This window comes from Dunckerocampus dactyliophorus, chromosome 10 (genome assembly GCF_027744805.1).
Source record: "Dunckerocampus dactyliophorus isolate RoL2022-P2 chromosome 10, RoL_Ddac_1.1, whole genome shotgun sequence".
NCBI lineage: Eukaryota > Metazoa > Chordata > Actinopteri > Syngnathiformes > Syngnathidae > Dunckerocampus > Dunckerocampus dactyliophorus.
In genome coordinates, this window is record NC_072828.1 from 13,697,125 (window position 1) to 13,712,237 (window position 15,113).

General features: G+C 39.6%; 1 protein-coding gene across 1 annotated transcript in view; it reads left to right on the forward strand.

Annotated features, from left to right (window-relative positions):
• notch2 (notch receptor 2) overlaps positions 1-15,113 on the forward strand; it is a 51,826-nt gene that overhangs the window by 11,260 nt on the left and 25,453 nt on the right. Inside the window, exon 2 of the mRNA XM_054789370.1 lies at positions 1,545-1,626. Coding sequence (XP_054645345.1) covers positions 1,545-1,626 — 82 coding nt within the window. The remainder of the gene's footprint in view (positions 1-1,544; positions 1,627-15,113) is intronic.

Below are 15,113 nucleotides of genomic sequence, written 5' to 3' on the forward strand. Positions count from 1 at the left end.
ACCAATTGCGAATATGAAAGAAAATGTTAACACAGAAACACTCGGACAGCTCTTATGTTCATATGATTTATGGCAGTTGTAGTCAAATCTCGCAGTCCTCGCAGTGTCTTTCCTCATTTGGCTGTTGTGTTGCATTGATAAGTAAATCCGAGAACACTACATGTCTTTTTGGTATGTTGTGCTGGCTTGGTGTCCATAAAGACCACTTGAGCTGTGGCCCAGGGGGACCACACAATGGTCGGTGTGTCTGGCTATGAGTGTTTCATTGGCAGGGAGATAGTCGGGCTTTGTTTTCTTTTCCTCAAGGCTCATTTCTGTCTGCCAGCCCATCCGGCGGCCCTGTGACCATTCGCTAATCTGAGGCCAACCTTACAAACTTAGATAGGAGGCTATCCCTCTGCTTTATCTCACTCTGGGAAACAGGGGAATGAAGACAACTCTATAGAAGATACCTCTTTTAATGTCAATATTTGAAAAATGGGTTTCAGAATTGAGGTTTTTTGATAAACATTATTGTTTCAATTTAAATGCCAAAAAAGTGTTTAGTTTGAGCATGCTTAAGTACATCACAGCCAAAACAACAATGGAAGACCACAGTGGTGTACTTGTAACGTGTTTCCAGCAATGAGTACATTTGCTTCACTGCTACTCAAGATTTTTTTCAGTCTTGACCGAGGTCTTGATTCTGGGGGTGGGGATAATTTGGACAAACATTGACACAAACACGAGTAGCCGAGTCGTAGAGTTTCTGTAATGTGATCGCTCCTCGCCAGTTATATGTGACGACCGTCACATTTCATAAAATAATTCAATACAAAGACTCTAACCCTATCTGCAGCAGGCTCTCTCAAATAAAGACGCGTCATATTATTAATGCGATCATTCCTCACCAGTTATATATAGCCTCTTTTCCACCACATGTCCAGAAACTTGTAGTTCCTGGTAACGATGGTTCCTGTGGCCCAGTGTGGTTTGCCTTTCCACCGCACTTTTCACTTTCCACAAGTTTAGGGTAACTGATTCAAATCAGGCTGATGATGTATAGGAGAGCGGTATATTTCTATAATGGTGCCATGTAAATAAACAGACAATTTAGGTCAGATTTTTAAATGAAGTGTAAGTACGTCAAATATAAAGTAATTACTAAACAAGATGCTTTAAAGTGCCTTGACAAAAAGTGTGCCTTGACACTTTTACACAAAAAAAGGCAGCGAAAGGTTAAGGCTTTCTTTCCAAGTGTCTACAAGGCTGTACACAGTGTCCAGCACAGTCAGAAAGACATGCTCTACGTAAGTTAGTGGTTCACAACTGGTGGTTCGGGACCGAAAAACCACTGCAAGTTAAAAATCAACTTGTGAGGGTCAGGTAAGTCTTCATTGTCCAAAACACAAACACATAAATAAAATAGGAATAGGAAAGTTCTAATACAATTAACTTGACCATCTAGGGGAAACACTGAACAAAGTCAAGTTAGGTCTGAAAACCCTACATCCGTACATCCGTTTTATGTTTCTAACTTGTCTCTTGTCTCTTGTCTCTTGCAGCTCTTCAGTGCGTGGATAATAAAGCACCATGTGTTAACAACGCTACCTGTCAGACCTTCAGCAACGGCACAGGATATTGCAGGTAAGATTGGACTAAAGCTGACTAAAAACATGTAACATTGGATTCAAGATTCAAGAGTTTTATTGTCATATGCACAGTAAAACAGGTAGTTCTGCTATGCAATGAAATTCTTGTTCTGTTCATTCTCCCCCAAAAAAGAAAGAAAACACAAGAAAATGAATAAGAACATCAGAAACATAAATACCTGGATTGCATGTGAAAGGCAGTAGAGAAATGAGGGTTTTTAGATCAATCTCACCTTGTCCTTGCAACCATCAGATTTCATTCACACACAGAGTGGAGAATAATGGACTGCTGTGTGTGAGAAAGCGCACCGCTACTGGGAACAATACCAACACACACATTTTGCCTTCCAACTTGTTATTTGGTACATTTAAAGGTTGGTCTTATGTTACTATAGCTGTAATAGATTTTGGCTTTGCCAACGTTTTCTACTATTTTTCCCCAGGTGCTTTCATGTCAGTATTCCCTTAGTATGTAATGTATGTATGTTTCCAACATGACTCAAACTTTACCCAATGTCAATGAAGCCTTTGTGGATGTGTGTGAAATGTAATGATTTTGGATGTAGGATGTAGTAAAAATGGAATATTGTTAAAACTCTCAAGCTGAAGCTGAAGATGAGGGACATTACCACCACCTAACGTTGCTCTACCTTGCAATTAAAACTGAGCAAATTCAATTACAGTGACACATACTTGAACAGGTGTACTGTGAATCACGCCAAGCTGTGGTTCCCAGCAGACTTTTGAGAATCCTAACATTCTGCCGCTTCTACAAAAAGGGAGAAGGGGAAAGCCACATATCTTATTCACTGTTTGACATTGTTACTGTCTTCTAGAAGGTCAGATAGTGTGTTGGAAGTGTACTCATTCTTGTGTGCGTGGTTCTGCTGCCCTGAGAGACGGGCATACAATGTTTGAATTTTCTCCACAGTCAGTCCTACACTTCACTCCATTGGTTAAGGATTTAAAATGTGTTGTTGTTTAAGGTCTCATATTATACTGTTTTTCAACCATTTCAAATACGTCTCATAGGTGCTACAATAGAAGTGTGTTGACCAAAATCCATACTTCATTCTGCTTTTAGCAAACCTGACAGGGAACCTGACTGTGCCATTTTGTGTCTGTAGCTTGAATGCTATTGTGCACTTTATCCACTGTTTAAATATGCAATACACCAAGTCCCCAACTAACGAACACAATTGGTTTCAGACGACCGTTCTTATGTCGAATCGTTCTTAAGTAGGGGAAAAGGTAATATTACCAATGATATAGGTGCTACATGTACGTGTATACATATACTGTATACAGTATTTGTGTATGTATGTAAATATGAGTTTGGATGCAGTAGTAATATTAAACGAGGATAATTAATGAAAAAAACAATAATAAAAATGATATAATAATACGTAATGATAAATGTTATTTACCTTTGAAGAGAGTGGTCCAGCATACGTCGTTGTGGTGTAGGAGGAGGACTTATTGGAAAAAAAGGACAAATGGTCGTCGTCGTTAGACTCTTCTAAAAGAGGTAGTGTTCTGTGGGTGGTGTAGAATTAAGCAGGCCTATTAACTCTTCATAAACTTTTATCACACGCTCTGTCCGGGTTGTATCATAAAACTCTTCCTCTCTCGTCTTCCTCTCTTCCTGTATCTGTTGGTCCCATTAGCAGTGTCACAGTGCCCTCTGCTGGTCAAGCATGTACCAGTATAAATATGGACTTATAAGGCAAAACACATGAAAAAATAGACCAGTCGGCTTGTGTTTGTATCTCCGAATGTTCGCACGTCGGATGTTCGTTAGTAGGGGACTTAGTGTAGTTCAATGTTACCGGTCAAAAGTTTTAGAACAACCCAATTTCTCTATAGAAAAAACCTACATTTTTAAGTGTTGCGATTGTTTGTCTGTCTCTCTTCTAACACTGGGCGATATATCGATATTTTGGAAGTATCAACATTTACTGTAAGCACGATATCAAAACCAACCATATTGTTGATATCAATATAGACTGGATTTGCACTGTATCTCTCTCATCCCTGCACGTCCAGTGGTTCCAGTTGAAGCGACAGCGTCTATGGTGGAAGAATTAGCCAACAAGGTGCAAAGTGGTGTGTTGTTGTAAAGCGGTGTCTTATCACATTGGTACGATATGGTCGCCGTTGCAACAGTGGAAAAAAACGGCTTTAAAAACCTGCTGAAAACAATGGACTCACTATGTCCAGCGAGCTTTGCAGTCACAATTATTTAGCACGACAAGCTCTACCACAAATGAACAAGGAAGTCAGACAGACAGTTGCTAAGACTGATGCAGTTGATAAGTTGGTGTTCTTGGCACAAAATAAGGACATGCTTGTGTCCACTAAAAATGTTTACCTGAAAAAAATACTACTGTTCAATTTAAAGTATTTTTGAGTTGCAGCCATTTAAAATTTTCCTGTTAAACCGGGCACTCCTTCATATATTGTTCTTTTGTTTTTAGCTGAGGATTTGAGCATAGCTAAAGTTTGTTATAAAAAAGATTATATTTGATTTTTTCTATATTTATTTTAAAGAAAATGGCCTATTATTTTACAGGCTATTTTTTAGATATGTTTTTTTATGTCCATCTTGCCTGAATCCTTAAAATTTCAAAAAACATCCTCATGTTAAGTATTAGGGATGTCCCGATCCATATTTTTTTGGCTTCCGATTCGATCTGATTTTTTTTTTATTGTCTTGCCGATGCGATCTTTTGACCGGTAGTGTATATCAGATAAAACAAGAGACAAGAGGACGCAACTGTTCACTAGCGTAGGTACTGTATGTGAGCTACAGTACAGTGCTGCTAACATTACAGTCCCATTTTAACAGTAACATTATGCCCGCTGGGCAAAAAAAAACTTAAAATAACAAAATTTAGAGCAGAGCTCCTAGCTTTATTTTTAGATGTGTAGCGAAGCCTGCTCTTTTTTTCACTTACAAAGCTGTCTTCATGGAAGACAGCTTTAGTATAGGCTGTATATGCTGTCTTTAGTATATGCTTTAGTATATGCATGGGGCAGGCTCATCTAGCTAGCGATCAGAGGGGATATCATGTTTATAAGGAAGGATCCTTCATGACGCCATGAAAAACCTGGAAAAACGAACGTTCGAGCGCCTATTTTCTCAAGATGATAGATTTTTCTCACGTGTGTTACTCATAAACAGGCCCCAGGGACAACATTAAAATGCAACAAGAAAATACCATGAGAGCGCAGAACTGGAATGTTCAGCATCATCTTCACAAATAAAAATGTCCAACTTTGATATATGAGGATTTACCCAGAATCATAAGGTTTTCAGCTGATCATCAATGTCAGAAGAGGACTTTGGTCCAATTAAACTTTCCTGTTATTCCCACTTGCACTTGAATTGTGAACACTGAGCTCATTTATTTATTTAATGATGATGCAAATGATAAAAAAGGGGCGTCTATCCCTAACGCCACACAGAAAAGACTATTTTAGTTAAGAGTCAGCTGACAAAGCGCAGGCCTACTGATATACTCATTAACTAATTTCTTTTCCCCTGCTATGTACACGGACTGATGGACTGACATGTTAACAATTGTACACTCTCTCCCGTCTTCTGTGTGCTGCCTCTCAAAAGGCTGATTGTTAACAGAAAATCTAATTTTGTATTTGCTTGTCTTCTCTGTGAATTAAGGCAGTCGCTTGTAAGTAAACAGTCACTCAGGCCTTTTGACCCAGACTGGCCTGATTATGTCACATGGATTGCCTTTGGGATCAGACTGGGTTAACTGTATTCTATTAAAGCAGAAACAACGTTAAGTGTCTTACCGGAGCTTTGATGTAATATTACATTGAGTTGGATGATCGTTTCCAAAGATTGTCTCTCTTTTGGTCTGTATTCTGTTTTGATATCACAATTGCGGCGTGCATTTTAAAATAAATAAATACTACTCCTCTTTGTCCATTTGATAGTTTCTAAACTACCTTCTAGTGCCTCCCCTGAAAAACAGAACTATACAACTCCTATGTATGCATCTGTTTTTTTTAATCATGTATCTTCTATTTGCCATGCCTCGAAAGCTCACAGATTGTAATTTTTGCCAGCAAGAATGTTATCTGAGAGAGGAAAAGACAATATAAAATAGACAACAGGCAAGCTTGCCAGGCTACCTTGCAGGGCAGGGCTCAGAGAAGCTGCTGAACCAGTGTCACTGCAAGCCATCAGTATGGGCGTGCTTGGTATGCCGCTCACCTCGTCTCTCTTGCTCAAGAAGCGACCCATATTCTACATTACTTGCAGTACATATTTCACAATGTCATACGAGCTATGAAAGGTTGATTTTTGTATGTTAGCTAATGAGGATTCCTACTTGTAGAAGTTGTGTATTAAATTACTCAAATAAGTCGTAGTACATTTTGAAATTCATGTTATCCCTTAAATATACCGCAGCATTCAAGCAAACAAACCATGACTTTTTCATCACCACAGTACATGTTGGAATTCATGTTTCCCCTCAATGGACCACAGCTCCCCCAGTGCCGGCAGCACTCAAGCAGCCCCCGGAGCATGACGCTGCCATCACTACAGTCGGATGTCGGAGTTTATTTTGCCTCAATGCATTACCACCATATGGGAGGAAAATTCCAATGACCCCTGAGTGACAGCCACCCCAAAAAACACAGATGAGGTACATGTTGGAATTCATGCTCGCCTTAATGAACCACAACTCCCCCAGTGCTAAAAGCATTCATGGAGTCCCAGACCATGATGCTACCCCCATCATCCTTGACATGCATGACCGAGCTGAACCGTGCCACTCTGTAGGGAAAAAGTGGCAAGAGTCAATCAGTCAACGTCAGAAAAGGAACGGCTATAATGTGTTGTTGAAAGGTGACAATCTGCCACATACCATGCATACTTAACACTCCACCATCGATGTAGTCCTTATTCCAGTGTGTCATGCTGCAAAGCAGACTACTTGTAGCTGTATGTGGTGGGACAAAAAGTGCCTGTTGAATTTAGCCCAATCTCTCTCAATTTTGTGGTGATGACAGACTGATGGAGCTGACTTTACCTTCTGCATAGTACAACTTTTTCCAGTCATGTTCCATGAAAAAAAAAAAAACAACTGTGTTGTTGTGTGGAACTGCTGCCTGTTTGATCTGACAGGGAGAATTTGCCCGTGGGGCTGACAGAGGAAGAGAAAGAGTCAAAAAGAAAAGAGGATGTCTCATTTCTAGTAATTTGAGAAGAACTATCCCCAAAGCACAAGTTTTTACTGATGAGAGAGAAACAAGGCAAAGGAAAGGAAGACAAGGGGGGACTATGGACAACAAGCACTGTGGCTGTCGGCTGTCCATTGTTGTGTGTGTGATGAAGATACATCCGCTGTGACATCGCAGCCATCTTGTTTAAGTATGTGTTCCACAGCGGATGAAGATGTGAGGGTCTCAGCCATTTTCAAGAGTTTGGCTTCTGAAAACAATATAAGTTCAAAAGAGTATACATTTGCATCACAAAAATGCCTCCTTGAAAAAAATCAAACCTCACAAATGCTCGTCGCTACTTTCTCGCTTCCGTCGTATCACTGCACGCAGAGGCTTCTCGCATCTTCATCCGCGCATGTTAACACTGTGGAACACATACACAACAATGGACAGGTGACAGTGCGCAGTGATACGACAGGAGAGAAAGTAACGCACAGTGGTTTGTCACACTTAAATGTTTCAGATCATCACACAAAATTAAATGTTAGTCAATGACAACAAAACTGAACATAAAAGGCAGTTTTTAAATGAAGTTTTTGTTATTAAGGGAGGAAAAAATACAAACTACATGACCCGGTGTGAAAAAGAGATTCCCCACCCCCAAATAAAGTAATTGAGATCTATTCATCTGGAAAAGGTTATAAAGCCATTTCTTAAGCTTTGGGTCTCGAGCGAACCGCAGTGAGAGCCATTATCCACAAATGGCGAAATCATGGAACAGTGGCCGGCCAAACAAAATCACCCAAGAGCGCAGCCACGAATCATCCAAGAGGTCACAAAAGACCCCACAACATCCAACATCCAAAGAACGACAGACCTCACTTGCCTCAGTTAAGGTCAGTGTTCATGACTCCACCATAAGAACGACACTGGGCAAAAACGGCCTGCATGGCAGACTTCCAAGACGAAAACCACCCAATTTTGCCAAATACAACTTGTGGTCTGACGAGACAAAAGTTTAACTTATGGAAGGTATGTGTCCCATTCCACACACCTGGTGTTAGTGTGATGTCTGGGGCAGTTTTGCTGCTTCAGGGCCTGGAAGACTTGCTGTGATCAATGGAAGCATGAATTCTGCTGTCTATCAAAAATCCTGAAGGAGAAAATCCTGTCCGGCTATCTGTTCATGACCTCAAGCTGAAATGAACTTGGTTTCTGCAGCAGGAAAATGACCGAAAACACACCAGCAAGTCCACCTCTCAGTGGCTGAAGAAAAACAAAATGAAGACATTGGAGTGGCCGAGTCCTGACCTGGATCCTATTGAGATGCTGTGGCATGACCTTAAAAAGGTGCTTCATACTGGGAAACCCGCCAATGTGGCTGAATTACAACAATTCTGAAAAGATGAGTGGGCCAAAATTCCTCGACAGCGCTGTAAGACTCATTGCCAGTTATCACTTGATTGCAGTTGTTACTGCTAAGGGTGTCCCAAACCAGTTATTAGGTTTAGGGGGCAATCACTTTTTCACACACGGCCATGTAGGTATTGTTTTTTTTTCGGCCTTAATAATAAAAAGTTTCATATTAAGAACTGCATTCTGTGTTCAGTCGTGTTGTCATTGACTAATATTTAAATTTGTTTGATCATCTGAAACTTTTAAGTGTGACAAACATGCAAAGAAATCAGGAAGGAGGCAAACACTTTATCACACCAATGTATTTGTTTTATATGACAGCCAACATTTAGATTTTTCTTTGTTTACAAAGCACATCTCCACTCAGTGTGCTCATTTGTCATTAAATAGACGTCATGTTTAAATAGAACACTTGTAAAAATACTAAGAGATGAAGTAAATATTCTTTGGTGTACTACTCAACATCAGCTGGTGAGCTACTGCTAGCTTATTGGAGACCCCTGTGATAGCATCACTATCCTAAAGCTGGATACACTTTGTGTTTATGTTGAACAATTAAGACACACAACTAGGTTTTGAAGACAAGCCACAAGTATTATAATGATAACAAGAGAGCAAGATTGTTAAGTGACACTTTAAAAAAAGCAAGTTAGCATGTATACAATGAAAGTGATAGCCACTTGTAGCTTGCCCGTGGGACAAAAACAAGCTAGCTAGCTAGCTGCCACCAGAGAGGCAGTGACAGCCAGGCAAAATGTGTAAAAGATGCCAGAAAGCCAAAAGAGATTGAAACATGAGCGATCACACTCGCTGGCGTAGATAGGCTTAGCCTTTGACAAGCTGTCATCAATTGACTACACATTTTTCATTCTCTCGATAATAAGAAACAATGTGAACATCTATGTGGTCACACATGCTCAAGTGCCAACAGGGCAGACAGGCCATTCCGGGGCATGTTTATCAAAATAAAGCGCAGTGAAACATTTTTATGATATTTTAAATTGTTTTCAAACCAATTGTGGTCAGTATGTGCGTAAATAATAAGCTATGTATGTATAGTATCTATATAGCAGGGGTAGGGAACCTATGGCTCGGGAGCCAGATGTGGCTCTTTTGATGCCTGCATCTGGCTCTCAAACATGTCTTAACACGATAAAAATGTATTTTTGTTTTTTTGTTCGCTGACCTTTTATTGTACATTACAGAAATCACAGTGTTAAAAATAACACTCAAAATATAAAACTTTGTTATGCATTTTAGTCCATCCATCCATTTTCTACCACAATGCGGGTGGCCAGAGCCAGTGCCAGCTGTCCTTCCAATATTTTCCGGGTCAAACACCAAAATTTGATTATCACTAGATAATGCGGTAGCCTATTCGCGGTAGCCTATTCGCATGAACTTCCCTTCCTTAAACCAAATAGTCAGATCGCTAATTCTGGAAAAAGAAAAAGATACGGAGTACGGTGCAAAAGCACGCAGCACCAGAAGTCGCATTAATGGTAAGAAGTAATTTATTTATTATTGGATTGCTTCAGTGTAACAATGTTAATAAAAAGAATAACTTTAGAGGTCCTCCTTAAAAATGCCCACATTTACTTGTACTCAATGTTAAAAAATATTATATGGCTCTCAAGGAAATCCATTTTAAAATATGTGGCTTTTATGGCTCTCTTAGCCAAAAAGGTTCCCGACCCCTGCTATATAGCATACATATCCATTCATACAATACAGTATATTACTGAACATTGTTTTAAAGTTGGGAAAAAAACAACTCATTTTTAAGGTGTGGCGGCTTTTATTTTGTCATGGTGCTGCACCACGATCAATTACATGTAGGAAACCCTGGTATTTCATTTAAAGTTTTAATGTATCTTTACCGGTAATACATCATTAAAGGTCCCCTATTATGCAAAATTGACTTTTTACAGGTGTTCTAATAGTAATGCAGTCCTCCTTTATCGCGGTTAACTGGTTCCAGACCTGACCGCGATAAGTCAATTTCTACGAAGTAGGATTCAATATTAATAAACAAAATATTTTTGTAGTTAGAGCATAGAAAAGCTGTTTGACTTTCTAAGTACGGATTTTAACATTATTAGAGCTCTTTAGACATGAAATAACACCCCTACAGTCACCTTTACGTTCTTTTTATTCTTTGTTTACATCACATTGCGCAGGCTACGGGAACACTGCAGAGACATAAGAGACAGCTAGCATAGCAAACTACTGAGCAAACTAGTTAGCCTCTCCAATTTACTTATTCTTAACTTTAAGTGTTTCAGACAGAGTGGGGTAGAAGGACAACATAAGAAGGCAAAAACTTACCACTTACTTTTAGGCCCTAGTTAACCATGAAACAGTGGTCCTGTATTAATCAATTAACTAATGAATTAAATAACTAATGGGAATCACATTACTGAGTTAGTTTATTTAAGATATCTTTTGGTTAAGTAATGAAAAGGATTGTTTATGTTTGAAGCACTATAGTCTCAACCGCTACGACAAGATAATGACTGACTTGACCAACCATGGTGAGTTCCTATAGCTGCCGCCCACAGTTTCTTACATACAGTCTTTTTGAACCACGTCTCTAAAAGAGTCTGAGATTTTACCACACAAGCCTGCTCTGCTCTCCACCCACTTTTGACTTCATATTCTGGTCACTATGTTGATTTTTTTTCAGCAAGACTGCACGGCTTCCTGCTTTCTTTGTACGACGTTTTTTTTTGGTTTTTTTTTTTACCTGATTCTTTGTTATTTTATGTCATACACTACTAAAATCTATGAGGCACATAACAAATACATTGGCGTGTTTAATACACAGTTTCAGGTACATTGCTTTCTTTTGCTACGCACACCAAAGCAGCTGTTTTGTTTGCATGTAGGCAACCATGAACTTTTGATGGCCAAACATGCACACATAGGGCAATAATACACTGAACAGGCTTTGGTCAACCCAGAGACACATTCACGGTTTGAAATGCGAGCCGGCTTAAACACACTCTTCTTATATTCTCACACTGCTTTCCTGTAATTGCCGCGGGGGGAAGAGCACGATGGAGTTATTAGGCTTCAGTGAGACTAGATTACGGGGACTGGAAGTTCTGGATTTGAGGACTGAACTTTGGAGACTTGACCTCAGGTCGAAATCGGCACAGACTAAAAGTGGATGGGACACTGTGGAGAGACTGGTATGTGAATTAGAAATGGGGGATGTTCTATGTGAGATTCAGCCCAACTCTGCACATTGAAGCTCAATGGCCAGCCAGTCAGCCAGCCAGGACAGGCAGAGGTCAGCATGAGGTAGAGGGGAAGGGAGGAGTGTGTGTGCGAGATGGAGGCGCTAATGTGAACCAGCTGTAGAAACCTGACACCTTGAGTGGGCTAAAAATGCGAGGTGGAGGAGTGAGAAAGAGGTAAAAAGAAGGGCTGCAGAAAGCTGCAAGGGAAAAGCCGAACAAGGAAAAAAAGCATTCATAGGATAAAGAATATCATAAAGGAGTTGATCACACAAACTGTAGATAAACGTGCAGCTCACTTTTCCAGGCGTATTGATGTGTGAAAAATCAAACAAATCTGGAGTAATGACACACCGCTCCATGTGTTGCATTCATTGATAGAATGCCTCTTCCCCAATGAGATACCACTCCCTGACAATAATGTGAATCATGCACAGCCTTGTCTGTTTGCCAGGGGCTGCAGCGATACTTCCCCAGGCCTAGAAAGAGCTCTCTGTCTGGCGCTGGAACCTAAAGCACAGGGTGTTATCATTTCCTGACGCTATGGCATTTGGTTCTGCGATGTAATTTAACAGTTGAATACAAAAAACCCAACTATGCATCTGGTATGAAAACTATATTAGCTTTTTCAGTAGCTAGAGTGGCCTCTGCTGCCAAAGGATGTCTAACATTTGCTGTTTGATCAGAGTGGCAAGGATGGCAGGGAACGTACAGTGCCTTAGAACTCTTTAATACTACTACTGTAAATGCTGTAATTACAGTGGAGGTTCAATTGTAAGTTATTTTACAATTTTTGACCTTCAGTAACAATGATTTGGAGTGTATGACAAAATGGAAAGAATAATGTAGCTGTCTTTGACCACATGGTCTTTTATCAACCAGCATATTGCACAACACAGAGAGAACCAGTGTTGTGATAGAGGTAAGGCTCAAACTGCTCGGCCAGCTTTAATACTGCTGATGAGTTCATTGTAAAGAACAGTACAGCAAGTGTAACACGCATGAGTTTTGCATATAGCTCAGCATTTTAAAGCACATGCAGAGGTGGCTGAAGCTGCTGGATGCTGACCACTTGTGATGTATGCAACTGGAGCTACTGTCATCTTGTGGAGTTAATAAAAATGTATTTTAAAAAATGCATCAGTTTGCCTACAGCCACAGCTCTTCATGCCAATGTTTTTCAAGTGGTGCTAATGAAAGACACTGGCAGTTACTGTATTTGCTTTGGTAGCCCAAGCACCTGGCTGCTAAAGGAGACTCAGCAGTTACCAGTAATTAAATACAGGTGTTAATTGGAGCATTTTCTGTCACATGTCTGCAAACGTCTCAAAATGGAATTTCGAGGGTTTTTTTTCTTATACTTACTCGCCACTCAGTAAATATCTCTCACATTCCCCTTAGTTTTACAGTGTTTAAATGTAAGGCAAGTGAAATGTGAACTTGGCATTAACGCCTACTTTTTTTGTGTTGCTAAAGTGTTGTGTGTCACAGGGCAGAGAGGGCCCTGTCATTACTTTGAAAGGGAGGGTGGAAGGATTATACTGGTGGAAGGGGGAAAAAAAGAGCATTCTTAATTCTCCAAAAGACCATCTTCTTGTTATGATATCTTGACTAGGCTGTGTTTTTGTTTAGTTTTCTGGGCATCATAATAGATGAAAAAATGAGCTGGAAATCTCACATCAAAAATATACAACATAAGGTGGCGAGAAATACTTCAATATTAAATAAAGCAAAATTTGTTCTTGATCAAAAATCACTCCACATTATTTACTGTTCTCTGGTATTACCATATCTAACTTATTGTGTGGAGATGTGGGGTAATAACTATGAAAGCAATCTTCACTCGCTAATTGTACTGCAAAAAAGATCAGTGAGGATAATTCATAATGCCGCGTATAGAGAACACACAAATCCCTTATTTTTAAAATCACAAATATTAAAGTTCCCTGATTTAGTACATTTTCAAACCGCTAAAATAAAGACAATAAAGTTAACAATAACCTGCTACCCAAAAATGTCATATAATACTTTTCTACAAGAGAGGAAAAATATGATCTTAGGGGAAAACTAAACTTGAAACACTTATATGCAAGAACAACGCTAAAAACCTACAGCATTTCAGTATGTGGAATTCAGTTATGGAATGGATTGAGCAAGGAACTCAAACAGTGCACTGAGATGAACGAATTCAAAAAACAATACAAGCACTTGATGGAAATACATATGGAATACAGGAAGTGAATAAAATGTACTGCATAAGATGTAGAACGAATGGGGGGTAGGATTAAATAAGCTTTTCTTCTTCCTACTCCTTTTGGACATGTGGAACTGTGAATTGAATTATGTGATGTATTCCATTGTAACTTGCATGCATGTTCAAATAAAAGTAAACCCTTACCATTACCAGATTTGAGAGGGACTTTGTTATGAGTGTGTTATGTGCATGGGAGAGTGTGTTGCTCCGCAGATATGCTGATGTAAGGAGTTCAGGTGGGCATTTCTAATTAAACAAATTTTGGTCAAATTCTGATTTGTGTGTGATATCAAATGTATTGGACTTTTTATAGCAACCTTTTGATTGATCTTTCTGTTTCCTCTGGAATATGTTTTTATGCCGACTCTCCAGTTATGTTACCTGAGCCCATCCTGGGAGGCAGGTTTGTAGGAGGCCATTGTAGAAGGCAGCAGGTTTGCTCTAACAGCCCAAAGTCCCAAGACAGTGTGTCTGCCATGTGCCTTTACACAATGCAACAATGCAAAACCATGTTTTCAACAAATGGTATTATTGTAAATGTGCCAACACTCTTTATGCTGTTACATAGGCAGAAATGGTTTGAGAAAATAGAAAAGACTAAGAAAAAAATACCTAAATAGATGATAGTAACTGGAACATTGTGTCTGATGCTCTGTGTTGTGTAATATTGTAATTTCCTTACTGAAATGTTGCAAAAAACACCAAAAATAAGCACTGGGTGATGAATAAGCAGAGAGAGGGGAATAAACAGGCCCTTTTCAGGCTACAAAATTCTGAGACCAAATGTGGTCATAAAATGATAGAGTGGCTTTTTTCAGTCTTCCAGCATGCTTTTCTTTGAACACTTTGCAATGCAGCATTTTGTGCTACCCACAATGTAATATCTTTATGGAAACCCAAAAAGCTACACTGGTTAAAGTGGCATGGGCACCCCCCATTATCTGATGTGGTAAGCATTTCAACGTCAGGATTCAAACGGCCACTCGGCAAATAGCACTGTACAACACTCTTTTAGCTGCAAGGGTTTTGGATGGAAGAGATGGCGTGCCCTTTTGGGAGTGGCCTAAGCAGGAGTGGCTGTCTGTGGCTTTATGCAGTGCAGTCTAGTGACTTTGAGCAAGACTATTTTGCTGTCTGCAACACAAAAGTATTTACCACTGATAGTTTCTACCTCAGTCAACAACTTCCAGATAACTCCGCCTCACATCCTTCTGCTTTTGAACTACTTCTTCTTCCACATTACTGACCTTAGCTTTACCTTTCCACCAAGCTCAGCTTCCCCTTTATTTTTGTTTTTGGTGCAAAAAACAGTTTGGTGATTATCTTTTACATCTTCTCAGAACACATTAAATTGGCCTTAAAGTGACAGACTCA